This window comes from Hydra viridissima, unplaced genomic scaffold (genome assembly GCF_058129835.1).
Source record: "Hydra viridissima isolate aposymbiotic clone 2 unplaced genomic scaffold, HvirCarnegie_v1 scaffold_4, whole genome shotgun sequence".
NCBI lineage: Eukaryota > Metazoa > Cnidaria > Hydrozoa > Anthoathecata > Hydridae > Hydra > Hydra viridissima.
Window position 1 is genome coordinate 14461492 of NW_028324303.1, and position 25000 is coordinate 14486491.

Consider the following 25000-nt stretch of genomic DNA (forward strand, 5'->3'; position numbering starts at 1 on the left):
CTACTAACTAAATAAGCTGCACTCTTCATTAAAGCGTGTAAAATTACACTTTTTTTGGTGTGCAACATGAAAAACGGTTTAAATTAACACTAAAATAATGTTGTTTAACACCAAAACTTCCTTTGTTAAAAATTAACACCGTTTCAGTGTTTTACATGCTACACAACTTTTATAAAAAGAGATTCGTCTATATAAAATCTATTTGTTGATTTCATTGAACACTGATACCGTGTATTTAGAGATAAAGAATTTTTTTACTTTACAAATTTTATCATCGAAACTCATTTACTTAGGACACAAGATTGGCGAGCTTAGAGCAGTCTTATCATATTTCGTGAGCTTCACTTTATCAAAGGAAATCTTTAACGACATGATCTAGCACAGTTTTTGTTATAGCAGCTTTTGTTTTTCGGACACGTCCATCTCATAATCGGTCCTGAGCAGGATGTGTTTATGCAACACATGCCAGAACAGTTGATAGCTGAAAAAGAAGAAATACAAGCATTGAAATTAATTTCAAAGGAGAAATACAAACGCTGAAGTTAATTTTAATGACGTGTATGAGACTCTAATTAGAAAAAATCAACCATGCCCTATTATACTACAAAACCATGCCCTATTATACTACAAAACCATGCCCTATTATACTACAAAACCATGCCTATTATACTACAAAACCATGCCCTATTATACTACAAAACCATGCCCTATTATGCTACAGGCCTAAAACTAAAAAGTTAATCCTGATCATGTTTCAAGGTTGCGCAATATTAAGTAAATTTATTAGAACACCACGTGTACATCAATTTACATTTTCAGCCGTGTCTTACACAAAAATATAATTTTGATGTAAAATTAAACAATTAAATTGATTTTTACTTGATTTTTCGTTTATGCATATCAATTTTTTGTACAAATTTTTAAACTTGCGTCTCAATTTTTATAGAAGTTATTATTACTTGCATATCTATTCTTAAATATATTTAAAGTTTTTTTTGTTTGTTTGTTTGTTATAGACTTGATTTCAAATCTAGTTTGACGAACAACAAACGTCTGAAATCTTGTACATATGACGTAAAAGCATGTATTAGAAAAAAAGAATATATTTGTAAAAACATTTCATTGTAAAAGCATACACTTGTAAAAGAATCTTACTCGCAACCCTACAACCACATATGCTGCAGTCAACTTCTTCACTTGGGGCGTAGCAGTTTACCTGCTTGTTATAGCATCCATTGTTAAAACACACTCGAGTATCATACCCTAAACGTTGATAGTTGAACGAATATAACAAATAAATAATACGAATATAAAAATAAGAAATAACCAAAATAATTAATAAGAAAAGTAAATTCTTGCCTGCGCTTTTAGAGATTATAATGCAAAAGCAGATTAAGTATTTAACAAACATCATTTTAAAATTGATAAAAAAGAGAAGCCTCGTTTCTGTTCCAAACAAAAGTACTTATATCAAATTGTTTAAACACATCGCTTTTATTTACGAATAAACCCACGCATTCTCGTTTCCATTTTGTTTCATTTTCGATTGATGTAATAGAGTAGGTGTTCTTAAAATAATAGCACTTTTTTGTTTACATTTGTCAATTATTTTTCTTATTTTAAAGGAAAGTTGCGATTGAAGGGCAGTTGAAATAAAACATCTACTTTATTTTCTTATGTAAACTATTTAAATTTTTTTTCATATATATATTTATCTATTAAGAATGGCATCACCTCTTAAATATTTTAATCATAACACTAATTTGAAGTCTTCAATGTTAAAACCTCTTGCTATGAATAAGCTTGATGCTATTAGGGAAAAACTTCTCATGAGAAATTTAAGAAAACTAAATTTGGATTGCTGGACCCAGATATTTAAGTATTTACTTCATCTGGACAGCAATAACAAAATTAAATTAGGAATAAAAAAAAAAAGAGCAGAATCTAATTGTAGACACATATGAACAAGAATTTGGTAATACATTCACAGAAAAGGAACCAGCAGGTATTTGAAATGTCATTGACATTTATAAGGGACAGACCTAGGACAGTGGGGTTGGTATTTTCTGTGAGCAGCAATGGCCCTTCCTAAAAATTAGAACAATTTTTTCTAGTTAGAATCTTATACACGTCCATTCTCATTGAAAAATAGTCAGCTTTGTTGAAATAAGATTTTCTTATAGAAATTGTGTTTCCCGACTAAAAATTCGTATCTGCAAAAACTTCATATACTGTGTGTTTAAGATCACGTATTTTTTCTTTTGTTTTTTCTTTTAGCCATTTTTCAGTTAAAAAGTTGTTTAATCAGGTTTCAATGCACACTTTACGTTAAAACCAGTTAAAACCATTCCCTATTATACTACAGGCCTAACAGCCGCACAATACGAAACTAAAACCGGAGGTCAGTTTTGAAGTTTCTTCAAAACTTATTTTAAAGCATTTTATTACTTTTTTTTTTATTTACATTTTATAACACATTTTATTACAAGTCATTAACAAACAATAATAATGATATTATAAATATAATAGAAACATTTCGTTTCCTTATTTCCTTGAAATTATAATAAAATGATCAAAAAATCTGTTTTTCGTCTTCGTCACCAAACTAAAGAGAGAAATGAGAGGTGAATTAAGAGAATTTCTGAATAAAATACTTCGAATTCTTCGAATACTAAAATCTGGTTCTGGTGAAACGGTATTCAAAGTTTGTATTGTGAAGATGGTTGCCTAAATTTATTGTGAAGATTCCAAACTTTTTATCTTCGATAAAAAGGGTTTGCTTTTTCAATTTAACCATTTAGGTGTTAAATGAACCATTACAAATTTATCCCAAAAAAAAAGAATTCATTTTCTTGATTTTTAAAAAACTTTTGGAGGAGATGCTTTATTTTTAGTTAACGACGTTGGATCAAAAGAAGATCGTTTCACTGGAGCAAATTTCAAGCACTTTTTTTACTGTTAGTGGAAGTAAACATGCTCAAAAAGTTATTGCACGTGCTGTTGAACATGTTTCGATTTTGATTTCGATTTCTATTTGCGTTGAAGGGACGATCACAAGCTTCCTTCAATCTCATCACTAACAAAGTTAACATCCAAAATCACTGCTCTTGATGATATTGATTATTCAAAATTCCTTCATCTTAAGGATTCACTTCCTTCATCTTAAGGATTCAAGATAAAATTTTACTGCTGCTTAATGAGGTTTTTATCAAGCCTTCATTGACATAGATGGGAGGTGTTTTTAGAAGACCTGATAACAACCCTAATGAACTAGCAACGACTACTATGAGTTTCATGACATGCTCTTTGGCGGTCCGAAGTTTTTATTTAAAGTTTTGCTTGTGCATAAATTTGCAAAGACTTTTTGTTTAATCAAATCTCGTTTAAAAAAATATCGATGATGAAACTTTTGCAACTGTTTGTGATAACAATCCTATTAACCAAAGTTTTTTTAAGAATGGTTGATTGTGTTGACTCTTGGCGTACTAAAGTTGGTAATAAGCCCAAAAACCATTACTTGTGCAGGATGTTTAGACATTTGGGCTCATCTGATGGATGTAAGGGACTTTCTTGTTACTCTTCTTAGTGATGAAATGGTCGGATACCGCTCACTGAATCAACGGTGAAATTTATTTCGTCTGAGAACAATAAAAGTTGAGACAAATTAGTGGAAGTTGAGACATAGTTAAGCTATTATTGATTTTTTAGTGAGTCTCATATTACGCAAATGTAAATAACTTGTTGAATTTCTATTTTTTTGTTAAATTTTAATAAACTACAAATGGCCTCTATTTTATCTTTAGATTGCGCGATTTTTAGACCTGAAATAATGTATGCCATGGTTAAAACATTCTGTTCAGTAAAAAGATAAACCATCATTCAAATTTCTTATGGCATGTCAATCTTTTTAGCTTATTGCAGCGAATTTTTTCTTTATCTTTTAATAAATGTTAACAGCATCAAAGTTAACTCACTTTTTCCATTTATCTCCCTAATACTGCGTTTCGGTTTGTTGCTCGCTAATCGCGATCTCACTCCGGTACCTTAACCGCGGTTAAGATACATGAGTAATTAATTGGGGCACTGCTCGATGTTGCTTAGGTGGTTTTTATACTTGGCATTTTCCGAAATTGTAAAAGACTAGAGAGTGAAGAAAGAAAATTTTGGCTGGGAATAGAATCCTGCATACATTGTAAGAAATCTACTTAAGGCAGCACACTCCAACATTTATGTCGCTGGAAAGCATAAAAACGTAAGTGGTGCGTTTTATTTTTATATTTCCTTACCTGCAAAAACACACATTTTTTAAAAAATTCCTTAAGTTTTGTGTAAATATTAGGATTGTGATGAGACGTGTTTAAAAACAGCTTCGCTTTATTTGACTTTAATATCCACAAGAAACTTCTTTACATCGACCTACTTGTAAAACTTTGTCTAATTTTCGAAAACTTTCTGGAGACAACTTTCTCTAAAATTTCTAATTTTAGTAAAAATAAAAATTCTTATTTTTTGACGCAAGAAATGTAATCTGATTGCTCAATTCTTAGAAGCTTTGGATCATAATGTGTACAGCTAAACTCTTGATAAAACTACAAAGTCAATTTCTTACAAAAAAAGTAAACCTAAAAGTTTTTACAAAGAAGCAGTTTTAATGTTTAACTTAGCTCTAAAAATGATGACGCGCAAAAATATTCTTCTTTTTTGTTTGTTTTCATTCATCGCATTTGATCCAATGTCAAATGTGCTGAAAATATAAACCATTTGACAGTTAACAGTAAGTTTTTCAAAAAAAAAAAAAAAAAAAAAAACAGCACGATTTAAACAAAATATGGTAGGTATTTTTTTAACTTTATTCATCTTTTTGAGTTTTTTCTCTTTAATTTAAGTGCTTAGATTAGTAAATGTTACCAATTAAGCGACAACGTTAAACAGAGAGCTTAATAATGAGCTAAAAGCATAGGTAAAAAAGGAACGAATAAATTTGCAAAAAAAAAGTGCATTCTTAAAAGAAACAACGAAAGTTGCCCAACTTTATTCTTTAAGTTATTTGGATCAACTCGCGATATGAATAAAGTATTGTAAATTTTCGAAAAAAGGTAGAAAAAGTTGACAGAAAATAAAAACAAAAGATAAAAAAAAACAAAAAAAACAATTCAAAAAAAGTTTTTTAAAATTTTGAAGAGCTAACAATGATCATGACTGATTATCATTATGATGGTCTCGATGATCATAATCATGTTATCAAATTATCTTCATAGAATAATTTTTTCTTTATCAATAATACACAGTAAAACATAAATAATAATATATTAGTTTAAATTTTGTTTTAGAACAAACACCAAAGAATTATTTTGATAGTGGTAGTAAGTTGAGCTATTTGTTGATTACTATAAATTTGGTTGATTGTTTTTTGGATCAAGAAGTACCTTAAAAGAAAAAAGAACAGAAGAAATCAAATAAATATTATTTACTGTTAAATTCATTTCTTTTTTAGGCAGGTGTAATTGGATTGATATTATTGGTTACACTTTTAGCTATACCAAAAAAGAATTCGTAAGTTAGACCAAGCATTATCTTAATTCCAATATAAAAATGCTTTCATTAAAATTTTCACGCAAATGAAATAATAATTTCAAATAATTGAGCTGTTCGTTGACAAGTGCACAAATATTTCAACAAAAACTTGTCTTCAAGATTTGAGGAGAACCACTTTTCTAATTTTTATTTAAAAAATTAATATTAAAAAAATACTTTGCATTGAAAAAATTTTTTGTTTACTTAATTATTGATAAAGATTTCGTCAAAACAACGTAGGATCAACGTTTTTTTTTAATTTTTACAAACGTCTTTGAATTAAAGTGATATCCCAGGTGTAAAACTTATTGTAGAACCTAAGTTTTGTGCAAGAGCTCCAGCATTAGTAAAAAATTATAACTCAGAAAAAAAAAAAAAAAAGAAATAAAAAGAGGGGTTTGACTTGGTAATATATAAATTTTTAAAAACTAAAATATTTTTCTTAAGCATTTTTCTTCTAATATTTATGGAGCAATTTTTAAAATTGAAATTTATTTCTATTTTACAACATTCCAGTAATGTTTATCAATATTTAATCAAATCGAAATCAAGTTTAATTAAGAATCAAAATACTAACACATAAATTAACAATAGAAGAGAATCACGAACGAAAGGTTATTCTCAATATTTGCACAAACAAAACGTTATAAAAGCAGGTTTATAGCTGGATTTTTACAGTAAAATGTTTATGAAAATGTTCGTAGTAGTATATGTTTTTTACATGTTCATCCATTTGAACTGTTACAACCTTTCAGTTTTAAGATAACAGAACACGCTTCTAATTACTTCAAAATTACTTAAACTTTACATTTCGACTAATTCATTAAAATATTTTCAAAAAAAAAGCAATTTGATACCAGAGAAAAGAGAATTTTTATATTTAGTAATAAGCTTAAAACAAAAATCAGAAAGTAAGAAATTCAACCTAATTAATCAATAACTGAATTAATTGTGACTGCTTTAGTTAATAGGCTGGGTGAATAAAAATGAGCAATTGCTTTTACTCAGTAATTGGTCAGCTTTACTTAAAAAAAAACTTCAACAACTTTTCTTAAGTTTTTATTCACGTAAAATTGAGCAATAACTGAGTAAATTGCTTACCTTTACGTGAATAAAAATATGAGGAAAACTGCTGAAGTTTTTATTAGCGTAAAGCTGACCAATTACTGAGTAAAAGCAATTGCTCATTTTTATTCACCTCACCCGGCCTAATAACTTGAGTTAATAAAGACACGTGTATTTGCAATCAAACTTACGTAAATGCAATTACGCGTGCTATGAAGCAAAAAGGTACAAGTTGGTCTCCTTCTTCATCGCAGCACATTAAACAATATAGTAAAATGATTACTCACTACGTCGTAATTAAGTTATACACGCTTGAAAAAGACTTCATTCAATGCTAATTCAATGGTGTTGCTAGACAATGTTGAAAGTTGAAAGAATCATCTCTTTTAGTAACATTAGTCTTAGTTTGCTCATTATTTGTTCGTTTAGCACCAATGTTGTATCAGTTGCATTTTGGTACATCTTCTGTTTATCATGTAGGGCACATTTCACAGATTCAGATTCTATTTTAAACTTTATCCGTAATCAATAAAGATGAAGTAAAAAATAGCCTTGAGCCCACTCCTTCTACCCCCCTCCCCACAGAAAAGTATTCCTGGATTCGCTGCTGATAGAGCTTAAAAAAGAAATACTCGAGTGTTAATACTTTTGGTTACTGAATCAGTAACTTTTTCAAGATTAAGATAATACATTTTACTTTATGTTTAATTGGATTGTTGGCTGAACTAGGGAATACCATCGGGTCCCGTTCAGGCACCGAATGGCTAATTTCAAAAATATTTTCGGATCACGAACCCAATCGGGTATAGGCGCATTAAATTGCCGATAGCAAACACAGTTAAGGAACAGAAACCAGTAAATTATTGGGTACCCGTTCGAGTATTGAATTTTTTGATACCCGATAACCCCTACCCGCTCGGTTTTCGGTTTCATCACCGTTCGGATCCGAAAGTTATTAAAAGATTTTTAAAAATTGCAAAAATCGCAGTTTTCAAATTTTGCAATAGAAGATATTGCGCTCAGACAATTTTTTCAACCAGAGTCGAGCATTTCAAATAAAGGTTAAGATTCAATAATTTTGCCAATCAGATTGCACGAATAGCATGACGAAGTATATTAAGTTTTGTTTAACTGCCAAAATGCCAAGTGCAAATAGGATTGCTACGATTATTGCGGTATTTTCCTCTCTTAGTAAATTTTTAAAAAGTATCATTTTTTTAGAACCAAACGGATCTTTTTCACAGAAAGTATTTCAGGTACTATTTTTTTAACGGATAATTGGGTTCGGGTTCTCATAAGATCAATAACTTTCGGTTACCGATAATTTAAATTACCCGGAAGATTGAGTTGGGTCTGGTATGAAAAATTTCAACTATCCGATCTTATCGACGTTATAGAGTAATACCCGTTCGGGTAATCGAGGTCCGTTAAAATATTTTTGGCTCTTTTTGGTGTCCGATACCCGTTCGGGTCGGGTCTCGTTCAGTTCCGATTGGGACCTTGACATTCCTAAGGCTGAGGTATGCTGTCTACTGTAATGCAATTCATAAGACGGAAAGATTTTTTTTGTTACTTCTTTAACGGATCTCTAGAAGTTATTGGTGGGTCTGTTAGTGCGTCTGGCCTATACAAGTAAGTCCTATTTTCGTCTTCTCTGTATCGACAGTTTGTCTCTCAGTAAATTTTACAAAGCAAGTTTTACATATCTCAACATTGGCTCGCCTAAGTTTTGTAAAATAAAGATGAAATATCTCTATTATATTGTTTTATTGCTTTCCGATAATCTAATACAAATATTTTTGTATACCACATTACAATAATAATCTTGGAAAAGTAAGATACTCGTTATTAATGGAGCCTAATTACCAGTATTCATCAGTTCAAATCCTGGCGTTCGATCGACAATTTGTTTTCGCGCTTTCCCCAGTCCATTCGATACAATTTTCACAATTTTTTTTTAAGGAATACTTAGATAAATCCTTACATTTTAAATTTACTAGGGGTTGGTGGCAAATACATTTGGAAGAACTTAAGAAGTCGACAATTAGTTATGTTCCACAGACAGTTTCTCTTTTTTCGTTTGATCTGTCCTCTTACACGTTGGCATTTTCACATAAACCATACGAAGCTACAAACTTATCTTAAGACTATCAAACAAAACTACGATGCTATATGGACGTTACTTACATGCGAATATGAGGGGTTGTAACTACAGAAAAGACAGGTTACATAACCATCACTCAACCTGGGTTGATGGAAAATTCAACGTGAAGGATTTCATCGAAGAACAAACATCAACATCAGTGGAGACATCTACGTCTAAAAAGTATGGATGGTCAAAAGAAAGATTTTAAATACTTACATAATGACAGTAAGTGAAAAAATGTCAAAAAAAAACGACGAAGAAAGTGATCTTAAATATGAATCAGTGGAGAAAGTTTTGCTGCACCCTCGCAGAAAAACTTTTAAAGAAAGTGATTTTACTTAGGTGAAAATTTTATCACAAGTTATAAAAAACAAAGAAAACTCAAAAATATTACTTTACAAAGTGTCGAAAAACACAACACAGATGCCAGCTGAAGAAGCTTTATAAATTATTATCAGCGCAAATGTTACCAGAGACCAGTATGAAGCATATCAGCAAGCGGATCCTCGTTGTTTTCCAAGTTGACCAACTGCTACAAAAGTGATGACTCAAAGAAGGCATCGAAAAAAAAGCTAAAGTAATGTCAAAAGGTTTGATGGAGCACGTTGCAAAACGTTATGTTGGGATGAAAAGTGAAGAAATTAAGGATTACTTGGATGCTGAAAACATGGAGTTTGAAAATTTAGTATTGATTTGCAGTTGGGGATTAGATGGAAGTTCCAGTCAATCACAGTACAATCAGATGTTTTCACAAAGCGGTAAACAGGATTCCAACTTATTGGCTACAACAACAACATTGCTACAATTAGCAACATACGGTAACAGCAGCAATATTTTCTGGACAAACTTAATGGCTAAAAGTGTGAGGTTTTGCAGACCAATCATTTTGGAGTTTATTAAAAAATGTGAGGAAGTCGTTCTTAGAGCAAAAGCAGACGTAAAAAAAGAAAAAGGCAGAATAATTTTTTTAAAAAAGAAGTTGTTTATACCTATCCAACAAGAAGTTGATCGTCAAAATCGGTCAAGTCCTCCTCGAGTTATCGATTCTAGGGTTTTTATAGTTCTAAGCATTTCAAAAATTGGTGCTAAATTTATGAGGAACTAAAGTAGCTAAAGGGTTCTAATTTTTTCTGAGAAAATGTTAAGATTTATGCTTTCAAAAAATATCAAAAACTTGCTGATTTAACAACCTTTTGATTTTCGTCCGCGTAGTTGCTTGGGGCTTTCCCACTACGCGCCCCAGAGTGTTGCGTGTGTTTATTCTTTCCTCGTTCCTAGAAAAATGAACCTAACTTTGAAATGAGGTAAAAAACATTTCGACCGGACATGTTTACAACAGCAAATAATTACCGTGGTGTGACCTAACAAAGTCCTATGCTTTAAGAAAGTCCTAATTTAAGAAATGACAAATTTCATATATATAAAAGAAACATTTGCAGAAAATAACTTTGTTGTTTTAACTAGATATCTAGTTTGATAAAATAGCTAAATTTTTTTCTCTAAATGTTTATTTTATGTATACGAAATTTGTCATTTCTTAAATTAGGACTTTCTTAAAGCATAAGACTTTGTTAGGTCACACCACGGTATATTGTCAGACTTTTTTAACAATAAATGGTATAAATATTTTTTGAAAAAATCACAGTTGAAGTTTTTCTTTTATAATTGTCACGGAAAGCAAATTAATCACGGAAAGCAAATTAACCACGAAAAGCAAATTAATCACAGAAAGCAAATTAATAGGATTAAAACTTTTGAAAGCATAAGTGTTAACATTTTCTCAGCAAAAAATAGAACCTTTTAACTACTTTAGTTCCTCATAAATTTAGCACCAAATTTTGAAAACGTTATTTAGCAAGCAAATTAACAATAAAAGAAGCAAATAAATCCATCCATGCTATAAAATTAACAATCGACAAAATATTGTATACGATAGAAAAATTTCTGTCCATTTGTATATAAAATACAAATTGTCAAGTATCATAGAGAAATACATCCTTTTAAACGTAAATCAAATGGATGAAGAGACATATGTCTACTTGTTTTCCTTCTCCAATATTTTCATTTATTATCTAGTAAATTTGATGATTTTTTTTAAAAAAAAAAATGATTTAAATATTTTTTTCCTAAACTGTAACACTTCACTTTTTCTTCCTTTGACAATTTAGGGCAGAACTAAACTTATAGCTCTCTTTTGTCTATCTAGCGACATAGATCACTTCATATTAATGCTACAGATACAAACTCCTTTTATTTAGCATTTTATATAGGTATTTAAATATTAGGTATGGAGTAAAGTTAAAAGGTGAAAGTATAAATACAGATTTTGTCATAACATTTTAACTGTATTGAAAAAGTTGCTAATTGACACAAACTCAATGCTATAGCATACTTACAATTAAATTATAGAATTGTAATATTGAGTTTTTTTGTAAATTTGTTATTCTGCTTTGTTTTTAGCGTTTCAAAAACAAAATCTGAACAACTAGTTTTGATAATATCACTTGATGGATTTCGATACGATTATCTGCATAGAGGTTTCTCTCCTAATCTTCTTAAATTCGGTAGGATTTTGACCAGTTAGAAGAGAATATAATCACAATCAATTTTTTAATAAGGTGGAAGAGTTTTTTGGTGTAACAAATTTTAAGTTTAAAAAATTTAGTTAAAAACTAATTAATACAAATATGTATTTTAAGGTTATAACTTTATTGCAAACTCACATACCTGTATTTTAACTTGATGAATTTTAGCCTAAAACTAATAATCAGTTGTTATTTTAATATTTTTTTAGAAAAAATCACTTTAAAATTAAAAAAAAAAGTTCTTGCAACAACTTTACCAATTTCTGTAGCAATAGTTTCAACCATGCATTTGTGTGCATCATCACCCTAAATCTGCCATTAAATTCATTCAAAACTTTTATCCATTTCTTCCTTCAATTTAACCTCTTGAGTCCTGATTTATTTGAACTTTTTTGACAAATTGAACGTATTTAATTCTACAATAATATCATGGTGAACACATTTTATAAAAGTAACCAAAATATAATTTTTTTCAGAAAACAAGGAAATGAATGCAAGGTTCATTAAGATAATCAAACACAAGTTAAATTTTAATAACTTTTGAATATTGTGAAACTTCATACTGATGATGAGTCTCACTCATCAAATATACCTAAAGGGTTAATGATCTAATTGAATATTGACTTAAAAATAGTTGTTTGATTTGGAGTTGGGATGTCTTTACTATCATTTGATAATTGTGTGCATATTTTAGCAGCCTTATTTGTTAATACTCTTATGGAATATCAACAGGTTGGTTTTAACTTGACTCTTGTTGTATTTTCTTACTGCTAGATAACTTTAATCATCTAGATTGCAAGATAGTAAAATGATTTGAAGCATGAATAGTTTTCTCACAACTTGACCTGTTAAGTATCCCACGTCTCCTTTTCTTTCCGATTGTAACTATTTTTCCTCAGTGGATAATGATTGGTTATTTAGGTTTTATGTATGTATGTATGTATGTATGTATGTATGTATGTATGTATGTATGTATGTATGTATGTATGTATGTATGTATGTATGTATGTATGTATGTATGTATGCATGTATGTATGTATGCATGTGTGTGTGTATGTATGCATTTTCAGTCCATGTTTTTTATTAAAGATTTTGCTATTAGCAAAAGATGGAGTGCAGGCTGAATTTATGCGACCTCAGTTTCCTACAAAGACATTTCCGAATCATTACACTATAGTTACAGTAAGAATATTTTCCTTTTTAATTAACTACATGAGCAGTCATATGTTGCTAATTATAGAGAGTTAATATATGGTTGTATTTGTATATAAAAAAATATTTAAATCATACAAAAATTGTATTCTATATATACTATAGTATAAATATATTGAAAAAATAGGGGTTGTATCCAGAATCACATGGTATTGTTGAAAATGATTTTTATGATGAAAAGTTCAACGAAAGTTTTTCTCTTAGTTCAAAAGCAAAGTTTGATCCTAAATGGTGGGGAGGAGAACCGGTAATTTAATACAATTTTGATGTAATATTTTTATGCAAGCAAATATATATGTATAAACTTCATCAGTAGTTATAATATATAGTAAGATTACAAAATATAAATACCAGAAAATCAGTAAACAAATCTATGAAAGACTACAAAAGGAGAAGGAGCAGTTTAATCAAAAGTTTAATTTTCTTTTTTTTTTTTTTTATCTTTAAAAAAAACACATTTAATACTTTTCATGGTGTCTCTTTAGATCCACTATTGATAAACAAGGCTAAAATACTTATTTTAAAATTCCTTTTATGGTTTTCAACTTTTTTTATATAAAATCCTTTGAAATAAGTTGGTTTACATATTAAAAAATTGAATTTTAAAAACTTTTAATTGTTTATGGCTATTAGCATGATAATATATATTTTTTAAATATATAAACCAACACACAAACAAAATTGCATACTAATAAATTGAATTGTGAAGGAGCAATTGTGTAATGTGGTAGAAAAATTAATGTTACAAAGTTTCTTGGTATTAACAATTTTAACTAGAAATCCTTGTAAATAAATGAATGAACGTAAACTGGAATGTGAAAATTTTGAAGAGAGGATGATTAATGGAAGAGAAAATATAGAATCAATGAGGTGTTCTCTGTGAGAAAACTACACATAGATAACTATTAAGTGCTAATTTCTTAACAATATTTAATGTTTTAAACGCTGGTTATGTTTACTAAAGATTTTTCAAATTCACATGATTTCATTTTACCTTTCTCATATGTAGGTTGAGCTGGTTTTTCTCAAATATCTTTGACTTTTAGAAATTCGAGAAAAACTTAAAAATTTTAAAATTTTAAAAGTTAAAGATATTTGAGAAAAACCTTTATACATACATACATACATACATACATACATACATACATACATACATACATACATACATACATACATACATACATACATACATACATACATACATACATACATACATACATACATACATACATACATATATGTAGGCATCAGACAAAATAATTAAAACAGTTAAAAACATTTTTTTTTAAGTAGGATAACTTAAGGAGATTTTCTTTTAGATTTGGGTCACAGCAAAGAAACAAGGTCTTAAATCAGCTGCCTTTTTTTGGCCAGGCTCAGATGTTGAAAGCGAGGGTAGATATTTAACTTTATAGCAGATAATATCAAAATGTTATTACTTTAGTCTAGTTTGTTTATAATATCACACTTTCACATAATGTGGCAAATAATCTGCTTTTTTCCTATATTAGGCTCAGTACTTCATTGAACTTGGATATACTCCACTTTTTACATTTTAGACTGACTATAATTACAAATATAACCCCCATTAATATTGAATCATTATGTCTGTTGATATTTTCAATCAGACAATAAGTTGGTTTTGGTATACCAATCTACCTATCCTGTCTTCCTCATTGTAATAGCAGTATTTTCCCCAAATTGTGATTTAGAGGATACAGCCTTTGATGCTGCATCTGAATTGTGACAATAACATAAAGCTGTTAAGTCTAAGCATCAGAATTAAAATTTTATTTCTTTTCTACCTTCTGCAAAGCTTTTGGTGTCACTTTTACCTTTTGCAGTTCTGAAGAGTGAAAGTAGTTATTAAGATATTAAGAAGATAAATGTTAGAATGATTGTTGCATAAGCTGAGCTATACAAGTACATATAAATATTTCATTATTAGATTTTAATTGTTAGGTAGTTTGCTTGATGGTAGTGGTCATTTGATCATTTGATGGATGGAAGTTGATTGATAAATTGTCGGTAGTTTACATTATTACAAGCATTATTAGTGGCAATTCTAATGCAATCTTAAGTTGTTTGTAAATTAGTTGCTGTATTTAAAAACTGGAGCTAACAATTTAAAGCTAATAAAAAAATTAAAAATCAACTTTTATTTTTTAGAAAAGCGACCAAACTATTGGAAAGTTTATAACGGGTATTTTCAAATATTACAAGAAAACTTTAAAATAAGTAATTAGTTTTAAATTTTATTGATTTTTCTAAACCATTGTCTGGTTTTCTGTCTTTTTATAGGTCTGTCCCTGTATTAGAAAGAATAGATCAAGTAATAACTTGGCTAAAACTGGAAGCTAATTTAAGGTAATGATGGTTAAAGTTACAATTTTAATAATTTATAAGTTTTATCTATATTTTTTTATACTCTAATAATTATAGTTATATATATATAAGAAAATAATATTTTAAGTTTCATTTATGTTATATTTTTTATTTGCTTTATGTAGACCCACAATCGCTTTGATGTATTTTGAGGAACCAGATAAATCAGGACACAAGTATGGACCTTCTGCAAATGAGGTATTTTTTTGTTCATATAAGATTCATTTCAATTCTTAATATGGCTTTATAATTAATAAATACATATGATATCAATATACATGATAGATATTAATGTTCGTAAATGTTTTAGACAAACTTTGCAATAAAGAAGACAGATGAATACTTTGGAATTCTTCTTGAAAAATTAAAATCAAATAAACTAACAGAAAATCTAAACATAATTGTACTCTCTGATCACGGTACAGTTAGTATTCTATATTTTGAGTCACAGTTCTTGTAAATATTTAGTGATAAATTAAATCATCTCTTTTTTAATGACCTTTTGTAACTTTAAATCTTACTTTTGGAAATTTTATGGTAGATAGTTGAAGGCATTGCTTGTTGATTTTCATTGCTTTTTTTTACAACTTTAAAAATGATTTCATTGACATTTCACCAATCCAAATATTTTTAAAATATTCTATTGCACTGAAATTGCATCAATTAAAATGATGTATCATATTTAAATGAGGAAAAAAAAAAAAATTTTACACCTGGTAGGTGAACCATGGTAATCAAATAATGAATTAAATTACATTAGTACTAAGTTGGGTAACCTTTTGCATTTAACAATTGTTCATGAGCAATATAGCGATTGACATCCTCAATATTAATTATGACACTGGTGGGTATCTTAATTCAAGTTTTATCAATTTGTAATAAAAAAGTTGTTTATCTCAATATTTTGATCACTTAACAAAACCTTATTTTTCCTCCAGGGATGGCATATGAAGATACAAGTTCTGTGATATATATTGATCAAGTAAAATAGTTAAATAGTTAATAAGATTTAAAATATAAGATTTTCATTTTGCGTAGATTAAGATTCTATCTTCGATTTAAAGTAAATTTATTTGAAAATTTTATAGCTTAACAAAAACTACATGCTAGTTTCTTAATTTTTTTAGTGCTGTTGTTGCAATTATTTTTACTATTTATTTTAGATTTTAGGTGGATTAAAAGACAAGTATCCTGTTGGACAAAATGCTGGTTCCATGGTTTACTTAAGAGGTGATTTATCTAAAAATTACAATTACTGCAATTAAGCAGTTACAAAATTTATATGAACAAAATCATTTTGGATGAATAATATTTTATCAAAAAATTATGGAGAAAAATGTTTACTTATAAGAATAGAATTATGTTAAGAAATATTTATACCAATTAAAAAAATAGAACTTAATAGAAAAAAAGGCAACAATCACTTAAGAGCAGGGGTTGGCAAAAACCCAGGTTGAATTAATTTATAGTTATCTAAAAGCTATCTTCATTTTTACAGGTACGTTGACTTATACAACAGCTAAGTTAGTAATTAGATTAAATTTTTTTTAAATATTAAGATAGTTTTGAATATAGATATTATTTTAGAATTTTAATTAGATATAAAGTATAAATAGATTACATATCCTTCAACATGCCAAAGTATCATTCAGGAGGAAGAAATGAGGCTAATGAGTGGAATAAAGTGACCAAATTAGGTGATCAACCAAATAGAGTGATATATAATTATTGCAAAGAGAGCATAACTAAAAGAATAAAGAGAGTTAAGAGCCATTTTGGACAAATGCAGAAGAAAGAAAAAAGGAAGTGCAAATGATTCCACAGAAGTATTTAGCAATATATCAGTTTTAGAGTCAAGGCCATCTACATCTGCAGCATCAAATAAGTCTAGCCAGTCAGAAGATGAAGAACAAGTTTGTTTCAACGCTCAGCACAGTCAGTAATGATCCTATAATTGCTCATAGTATCCATAATGGAAGTGAACCCTATCCTATTTCTGCAGTTGATGCTAGAAGCTATTCAAAAACAGCAGATTATTGCACTCTGGCTGCTAAGGATGCAATCAAAGTTGCAAAAGAAACCTTCAATAAGGATGTAAGTGTGAGCTAACTTTTGTATTTAAAGTGTGTGTGTATATATGTTGTATGTGTGTGTATGTGTGCATATATATATATATATATATATATATATATATATATATATATATATATATATATATAAGTCTATTCAAAGTTTGTGTGCATATATATATAGCATAAATCTATTCAAAGTTTGAATTAAGTAAAATTAACTAATAAGAAGAAAACTAATGAAAATAAATATATTTATACTTTCATTTTTAGGTATTTGCAATATTCACTGACAATGAAAATAAAATCTCTAAAATGAAAAAACTTTTGCAAAATCCCTTAGCTGATAACATGGTTGCTCTGCTCATTTTCTAAACTTAATTGAAAAGGATGTCTCTTCAAAGTCCATAATAAAGAATATTGTAGAAATTCATAAATATTTTTGTTATCATTACCAACCACATGTATGTACCAAATTTTAGATTGTTATTGACTTACTGATCATATTAATGATATAGGCCTAAGTAATAAATATGGCAAAAGAGATCCTAGCTAATGTACACAAGATTATTTTTTAACATTTCTTTGTTGAATTTTGTTAAACAGCTATTCTATAGGGATGGTTAATTGAAAAAGTTGGACTGATGCCACAGCTACCCAATAATACTCACTGGAATTCCCAATTAGATTGTATAAAGACATACATATCTAATCATTCCCTGTATGTTGTATAAAGACATACATATCTAATCATTCCCTGTATGTTGGCATTAGAGGTGAGCATAGGAGTCCATTGATCCTTCAATTGGAAGATTAATTGACAATCTGTCAATAAAGAGAGAAGCAATTAATTTACAAGCACAACTGAAAATTATTGGTACTGCATTAGATAAGGTTTATAATTTATTTTATTTAGTTATTTGCTAGATGTATTAAATTTGAATATAGTTAATATATTAAAACTATACATTTCTGGCACCATTAACTTTATTTACATAATTATAAACTAAATTATTGTGTTTGCTGTAGTTGCAGGCAGATGATACAATGTTGTCTGAAGCAGTTGAGATTTGGCAAAGCCTTATACATGATAAAAAATTGGCTCTGTACAAAAATGATCTTTTAAAGAGGTTTAAGAAAGCAATCATTCCACGTTATTTTCTGGCTAATTTAACAGATCCAAAGTATGAAGATAACATACTATAAAATTGTAAAAAAATTAAAAAATTGAATGTGATCAAATTTAAACAAATAATAGAGTTCCCAGAAAATAATGTTTTCATTTAAGTTTACTAATATTATACCCTTACTTATATAATGATATATTATACTTATATGATAATATATTCAATATTTTCTTAGGAAGAACATTGAATAGAAGTCAAGAAGAAGAAGCTGAGGAATAGTTGAATGAAATCTATCCTGAATTTATGCCTGGCTACTATGCATTTAAACTAAAAGATGCTAATTGTTTTCCTACATATTTATTTAATGATAGTTTAAAAAGCACAATATCAGCAACAAATTGGTGGAAAATTATAGAAATGAAGGAGTCTAAGTCTTCAAAATCACCTGCATATTTTGCAAGGTTTTTAAGGCACTTGCACACTTGCCCAGCTAGTTCTGGATCCATTGAAAGATTTTTCAAATTGAGCAAAATTAGAAATCGTTTAGGAATAGAGAAAGCTGAAATGTATGTACGAATTTACAGACATTTAAGATCAACATGCACAATTGCTGATGACGAAATTTTTTGATGACTTTGTTTTAAATTTTTAAGTTTAAATAGTGCTGTTCTAAGGGGAAAAAAAAAAAGTCTCATTGATGAAATATATAATACTCAACTCCTTATTTTATTATCACTAGGACAGTTATTGAGCAGCATCTAACCTATAGTGTTAAATGGAAACTTATTTATGAAAGAAAAAGTTATAAATGAAAAACCTAACACCAAAAACCCAGTAAGTTGGGTTTTTGGTGGGTTTTTGCTTTTGGTTTTTTGGGTGGGTTTTTGGGTGAGTTTTTGGGATTGGGTTTTTGGGTACCAACCCTGCTGAAGAGCTTCTCAAACTTTAGAAATCGTAAAAATATTCACTCTGTAGCAGACACTAGATTATATACTATGTTGCATTTCAATCTTAGTATATAACACTATGTAATGCAGTGTGCAATATTAAAATTTAAATTAGTATTATGTATTGTAGTTGTAATAATTATATGTATGATAACGAAATGAAATATTAATAAATTTTATTAATGATAAATTTTATGATTACAGGAGATGCTAAGAATAGCACTTCAACAACTGTAAGTTCTTTTTTTTTCCATCAGTAGTTATAATTTTACTTTTTACCAAACTTAGTTTTTACAAAACTTATTTAGTGTCACCAGAATGTGGATATTATGTACAAAAATGATGGTTCAGTACCAAAAAGGATGCATTTCACTAATAACAGGTAGTGATGAGAGCAAGAGTTCAATACTTGACTTATACTATGAAAATCAGAAAAAGCAATAGGTTTTCAAGTATTAAATAGGTTTAAACTTTATTTTTCAAAGAGACTTGAAAATGCTTTTTTTTAAAGTTAAATGTTTATGGTGGAATATTGTTTAACCTTTTTATCCTATTTTTTGTTTGTCACTTGTTAATATGTTTATTAAGTCATGTTAACTACTTAGTCACTGGAATATCTAGTGAGACTCTAAAGATTTCTCACTTAATAAATTTCCTTTACGTTTTTTTGAATACATTTTTACATTTATATAGACGCATTGGTGATATCATTATCTCCCCTAAAGTTCCTTGGGTTTTGCAAACCACGTAAATTGTTTGTTGCTTTTATGTTTAAACTCAAACTCTCTAAAAATTAATGAGATCTTCTAGCTTGTAAACTTTTAATAAATATCAATATTTTGTCTGCATTTTTGTTATCTAGAAATGTTTCAATAAAGTTCAATAGCAAAGGATATCATGGAGTTGACAACCTTTATTCTGATATGCAGGTATCATAATAAAGTCTTGTTGGAACTACCCAAATTATTTTCAGGATAACTTATTATGTTTTCTTGCTTTAAATGTGAGTTAGAGCATCTTTATATGCTTAATTGCAAAATGAATGCACCACTTACAACTTCCAATTTATTTTGAAAAATATTATGTATTTCCCAATTTATTAATTGCAAAGATAATGTTTTTTGCTATGTCTTTTGTATGTTTTAGTTTGTTTTCCTTATTTAAGTTTTAGTGTTTTTTCATAAGTAGTATGTTTTAGTTATTGATTTTACCATCCACGAAGTCAAATTTATTTAGTATTATTGAAATAATTTTATTTATGTGTTTCTTAACATGTTTTTCAAAATGGATGATAATATTGGCGACAATTAAAATAAATCGGAATGTATAAGTGGTGCATTAATTTTACAGTTAAGTGTATTGACATTACATTAACTTTTTGCATTTTTCAGTTCATTTTTTTAGGCTATATTTATTGCATCAGGTCCTGCATTTAAAACTGGTTTTGTATCTGCTCCCTTTCAAAATATCGAAGTGTACAACCTCATTTCAAGTATGTATGTAAAGGCATTGAAGTATTTTTAAAAACTCCAAAAAGTAAATTTTTCTGCATAAAATTTGTAAATAACTTTTTATTTACTATTTTAAAGCATAAAAAACATTTAAGAACTGTTTTCTCTACTATTTTAATTTTTCAATGTTAAGGTATATTGAAATTAAAACCAGCTCCAAATAATGGGACTTTTGGAAGTCTCAATCACTTGCTGCTACCTAATTCAGTGGATAAATTTTCTGTAATGGATAAAGAGGTTTACCCGTTTCGCCTTTTCCCAGAGAAAGTGAATTCAAATTGTGATAAATGCATTTGTCCTTACTGTTCGGTATAATTATATTTTATATATGTTTTTCATAATCTTTTTTTTTTTTTTTTTTGATAATAGCTTTTTTTTTAATCTTTAAAATCTCTATTTCAGAGAAAAATCCTGTATGATATTGAATCATTTACACAAAATTTGAACTTATCAAAAAAAGATTGTAAGTTAAGATTGTGGTTTTTAGTTTTGGTTTTTTAAAGGTTTTCAATCAAAATGATATATAATTTAATTAAGAAATTATTTTAGTGCTTGATTCACAAGCTAAACATTTCCCCTACTCTCTTCCCTCTGGAGGTGGTGATGGAACAGCTTGCATCCTTATTCACCGATCATTTATCACAGGTTATAGTACAGCACTTCGTATACCTTTGTGGGTTGGTTATCAGCTCCATCGAGAGGTCATTTTTCTTGATTATGTTGTTTATATTCAATTCCAAGGAATTATAAATTAGTTATATGCCATAAATGTAAAATATGTACCACCATAGCACTTTGTGGAATTATGTCTGCCAAAACATGGCTATTTATGAAGTATCAAAATTTTTGTGTTTGGAATTTGCTGCAGTATGCAAAAATAGCTTAATTGCATATTCAATTACTAATGCTTTACTTTAATAAAAACAATAGTCATAAGTTTTTTCAATTTAAACTTTATTTTTTCAAATAAATCCTTTTATTTTAAGCCATCATCCAATGCACAACTTAACAAGTGCTAATAACAAATCAGAAAAAGAGTTAACCTTTCCATTCAAAAAATTGTGTGCTCTAGAGAACATTTATATGTACATCCCATAATCATCAAATTTTTATCTGGAGTTGACTGTATAAAGACATTATTATAAGTTAATTGTATAAAGACATTATTATAAGTTAACTGTATAAAGACATTATTATGGATTTACGTTAATGGTGCAGTAGCCAATCCAAATGACATAATTCTTGGCATCATTTAGCTGTGCATTAAAAGAATTTTTTTAGTTTACATTTTTACAAAATTAATCCACATATAGTAAATGTATGTATGTATGTATGTATGTATGTATGTATGTATGTATGTATGTATGTATGTATGTATGTATGTATGTATTTATGTATGTATATGTACATAATATATTTATAATTTCTTTCAGAACCTTATGATTAATATAAACCGATCAAATTGTTTCCGACAAGATATTCGCTTGACATCAAATGAAAGTTCCTTTTGTTCTTCGTATTCCAAATCTGGTTATGATCGTGGCCACATGGCGCCTAGTGGTGTGTCATTATTATTTGTTGCAATGAGTCAATATTATTACTTACAATCATTATGATTAATTACAAGTATTTAAGATTGTTTGATTAATTAAACTTCATTTTTTTTGTTAAAGTAAAAACCATTCAACCAATTTTTAGTTTCATAGAATTTTGGTTAAGTTTTTTCTCTTTTTTTTTTCTTTAATATCTTCTTCTGTAGGGGATTTTAATCATGATGTTTTTGAAGAACAAGATACCAATGTGCTCAGCAACATTGCTCCTCAATATCCCTATTTCAACCGTGGTAAATATTTAATTAAATTTAAACTTTGCTTTTAATCTTGGAGAGGAAATATTTTAAAATAATGTCTACTTTTGCTCAACATATGCTTATTAATTTATTATTTAGTTATGAAATGGCTTTATAGAAATGGTTATATCATATCTATTTACTCAAATATTTTCAAATACAGCGATATATTTTCAAATTGTGCCCATAAAAAACTTTAGACAGAGGTTGCAGTGTGCTTTGCATCATAGTTTATCTGATAAATCAATCCAACCAGCATTTTTTTGCTTGTCATGGGAAGGCTGTATCTTTAACAATACATATGTTCATAATTTGATCAAGGATACTGTCAATCAGGTGAACTGATCTCACAACTAAAGTAGCCCTAAACCATTATGCTTCTTCCACCATGATTTAGGGATGTGGTTCTTAAAAATCAATTGTTAAATGACATGGTACCCTCCAAATAATCCTAAAGCATGCTGGGGTCATCTAAGAATTTCAACACTACAATTGATTTTTTTTTAACGTTTTCTTAACTATTTAAATAGCTAGCTTAAATTGTCTTTTGAAAACTTCCTACTAATACAAACTTCTTTAAGGTTTGTCACACCAGGTTGTCCTATAAACTTCTTTAATGTTTGTCACACCAGGTTGTTCTATACTTTTTTATCGTTGAGACAACACCCTCACTCTTTGTGTCGTTTTATTACAAAACAAACTTCTGTTTTGTCATTTAAAATAGTGCTTCTAAAAATTCCGTAAATGTAGCATATGTAATCTAGTGGGCATATTTTTTTGAGGCTCGTAAAAATTTCATCAATTTATATAGCCAGATTTTCAGTACAAAAAGTGATAGAAAATTAGCTGGTCACATCTATATGATTGCATTATGTTAAATTAAATTTATATTTATGCATATATATTTATATAAAAATATTTTAATTGTATATGTAATACTATTTAGTTTTTAGTATAATAACAATATTAGCAAATACTTATCCTCATTAGAGGCCATTTTCGATCTTAGTTGTTCACCTTTTTTGGATGTAACAATAAAAGTTGGCCATGTTTATGTAACTTTCTCGCAGCGAACACAACGTTAAAATTCTATATCTTCTCTTCTCCCTACATAATTTTTGCGTGCAATTTATAACTTCTCAAAATCCATAAAAATCCCTCAAATACCATAAAGAAAAACCGCTCAAATTATATTTACAAAAATTCTTGTTAAAAGCCACTAACACAAGAAAACTTCCTAACGTCAGTTCTTTCCACCACTTTATACGACTGCTTCAGCATAATTCAATTTCAGTTTATACAAAACAACGTAAGAAATCACCTAAGTTATGTCCATTTGAATACGCATTCAAGCTCCTATTAAATTACGCCCCTATTAAAACTTAAATATCCTAAAGATGTAATCAAAACCATTTAGAAATATTTGTCCAAAACGTTCTGAAATCAAACAAAAACGTTTTTGTATTGACGGAAGGCTCCAATAGTTTAGACGCCGTCAATATCTTCAAATTTTTGTAATTTCTTCAAATTTTTTTCCAATTTCTTCAAATTTTTGTAGGTTTTTCTTGCTTGGTATTCAAATCAGCAGATTTCTGGAAAAAAATGTTCTTCGTGAACTTTGTGTAGCTGTTAAAACTGATAGGGGAAAGGTGCCTATGATGGCATACTTAACTTTAACGTTTCTCTGAGCCATTACTTGAAAACTTAAAAAATAATTTTTGGCATGGGTGTATTCCTTCTAGCATGCAGAATAATGAACCTCAGAATTTTTACTATTTTGCTTTTTTATAAGCTTATACCATTAAAAAAAAAAAATACAAGTATGCCATCATAGGCAACTAACTGCTCCTATGATGGCACACTTTAAAGAAATTAGATAAACAAGAATTTTTTTTGTTTTTTATTAATGGAAACACAACTTATCAAAAAAAACAAAATTAATAATAAATATTTGGTCTGTAAGCATAGTTCACATATAAATTTTTTTCTACTTCTATTTATGCCTGCACATAAACAATGCAACCAAGATCTACATTTTTGACAACAAATCCATGGTTCTTTAGAGCAAGATAGTGAATAAAGTTCATCACAATACAAACATGCTGCATCATATTCAAAATCAACTTCATTATTACTTGCTTTAATCTCCTCACTGCAGTATTTTTCTTCAACTATCATCTTTCTTTTTGTTTTTCTAACAAATTTTTCTTTTTCTTTTTTATCTTTTTCTTTTGCCTTATCTTTTAATTCTTGGATATCTGGTGTGGCATTCAGAGGTCCAGTTTTTCCACGCTTTCGTGCCCTTTTCAATTCAGATTTAGGGGTTGCTAAAGGCACCGGAGACAACTCTTGTATACTAGATCTTAGCCCTTGCATTGAAACAGAAGATCTAATGCAGATGGAAGCTTCTGATGGGGGAGAACTGATTTCCAAATGTGTTGATTTCTCAAACAGTTGTATTTCATCTTTGTTCTTAGCCTGATCACTTTTTTCTGTTGTTAATGATGGTGCAAACAACCAATCTTCAAAA

General features: G+C 28.7%; 3 protein-coding genes and 1 long non-coding RNA gene across 9 annotated transcripts in view; 2 read left to right on the forward strand and 2 right to left on the reverse strand.

Annotated features, from left to right (window-relative positions):
* Window positions 1–182: 182 nt before the first annotated feature.
* Window positions 183–1501, reverse strand: LOC149890045 (uncharacterized). Its single transcript, XM_090085444.1, has 3 exons — window positions 1360–1501; window positions 1156–1263; window positions 183–481 (listed from the first exon to the last, which is right to left on the reverse strand). Exons 1-3 carry the CDS (start codon window positions 1412–1414, stop codon window positions 363–365), a joined length of 282 nt encoding a protein of 93 aa, XP_089941570.1. The 5' UTR covers window positions 1415–1501; the 3' UTR covers window positions 183–362.
* Window positions 1502–3753: 2252 nt separating this feature from the next.
* LOC145196400 (ectonucleotide pyrophosphatase/phosphodiesterase family member 1-like) overlaps window positions 3754–25000 on the forward strand; it is a 28498-nt gene continuing 7251 nt past the window's right edge. The window contains exons 1-23 of one of the 5 annotated variants that reach the window (XM_090083730.1): window positions 3754–4252; window positions 5331–5363; window positions 5495–5553; window positions 11246–11349; window positions 12473–12552; window positions 12710–12829; window positions 13902–13977; window positions 14752–14785; window positions 14884–14949; window positions 15093–15165; window positions 15278–15386; window positions 15906–15949; window positions 16131–16197; window positions 19315–19343; window positions 19419–19492; window positions 19804–19857; window positions 19973–20039; window positions 20515–20602; window positions 20755–20930; window positions 21024–21084; window positions 21171–21322; window positions 22055–22181; window positions 22381–22464. In XM_090083730.1, the coding sequence (XP_089939856.1) occupies window positions 12499–12552; window positions 12710–12829; window positions 13902–13977; window positions 14752–14785; window positions 14884–14949; window positions 15093–15165; window positions 15278–15386; window positions 15906–15949; window positions 16131–16197; window positions 19315–19343; window positions 19419–19492; window positions 19804–19857; window positions 19973–20039; window positions 20515–20602; window positions 20755–20930; window positions 21024–21084; window positions 21171–21322; window positions 22055–22181; window positions 22381–22464 (1555 nt within the window). In that variant the 5' untranslated portion in view covers window positions 3754–4252; window positions 5331–5363; window positions 5495–5553; window positions 11246–11349; window positions 12473–12498. Of the gene's footprint in view, window positions 4253–4713; window positions 4832–5329; window positions 5364–5494; window positions 5554–11245; window positions 11350–12459; window positions 12553–12709; window positions 12830–13901; window positions 13978–14751; window positions 14786–14883; window positions 14950–15092; window positions 15166–15277; window positions 15387–15905; window positions 15950–16130; window positions 16198–19314; window positions 19344–19418; window positions 19493–19803; window positions 19858–19972; window positions 20040–20514; window positions 20603–20754; window positions 20931–21023; window positions 21085–21170; window positions 21323–22054; window positions 22182–22380; window positions 22465–25000 lie in introns of those variants that run through there. The other 4 variants (XM_090083729.1, XM_090083727.1, XM_090083728.1 and 1 more) reach the window with 4 other exon arrangements.
* Window positions 16620–18263, forward strand: LOC149890046 (uncharacterized). 2 transcript variants are annotated; one of them, XR_016451396.1, is made up of 3 exons: window positions 16620–17061; window positions 17310–17930; window positions 18066–18263. It is a non-coding gene; the product is annotated as an uncharacterized LOC149890046 (long non-coding RNA). The 2 variants fall into 2 exon arrangements; XR_016451395.1 differs by having other exon boundaries at window positions 17310–18263.
* LOC149890047 (uncharacterized) overlaps window positions 23921–25000 on the reverse strand; it is a 2234-nt gene continuing 1154 nt past the window's right edge. The window contains exon 1 of the mRNA XM_090083732.1: window positions 23921–25000. This exon is cut by the window's right edge and continues 1154 nt beyond it. Coding sequence (XP_089939858.1) covers window positions 24343–25000 — 658 coding nt within the window. The 3' untranslated portion in view covers window positions 23921–24342.

Excerpts from the sequence above, each read along its gene's own strand:
- LOC149890045 (XM_090085444.1), bottom strand. The coding sequence starts at position 1,414 with ATGATGTTTGTTAAATACTTAATCTGCTTTTGCATTATAATCTCTAAA. Across the intron at positions 1,264-1,359 it reads TATAATCTCTAAAAGCGCAG|GGTATGATACTCGAGTGTGT; the intron begins GCAAGAATTTAC and ends ATCAACGTTTAG. Across the intron at positions 482-1,155 it reads ATGTGGTTGTAGGGTTGCGA|CTATCAACTGTTCTGGCATG; the intron begins GTAAGATTCTTT and ends CTTCTTTTTCAG.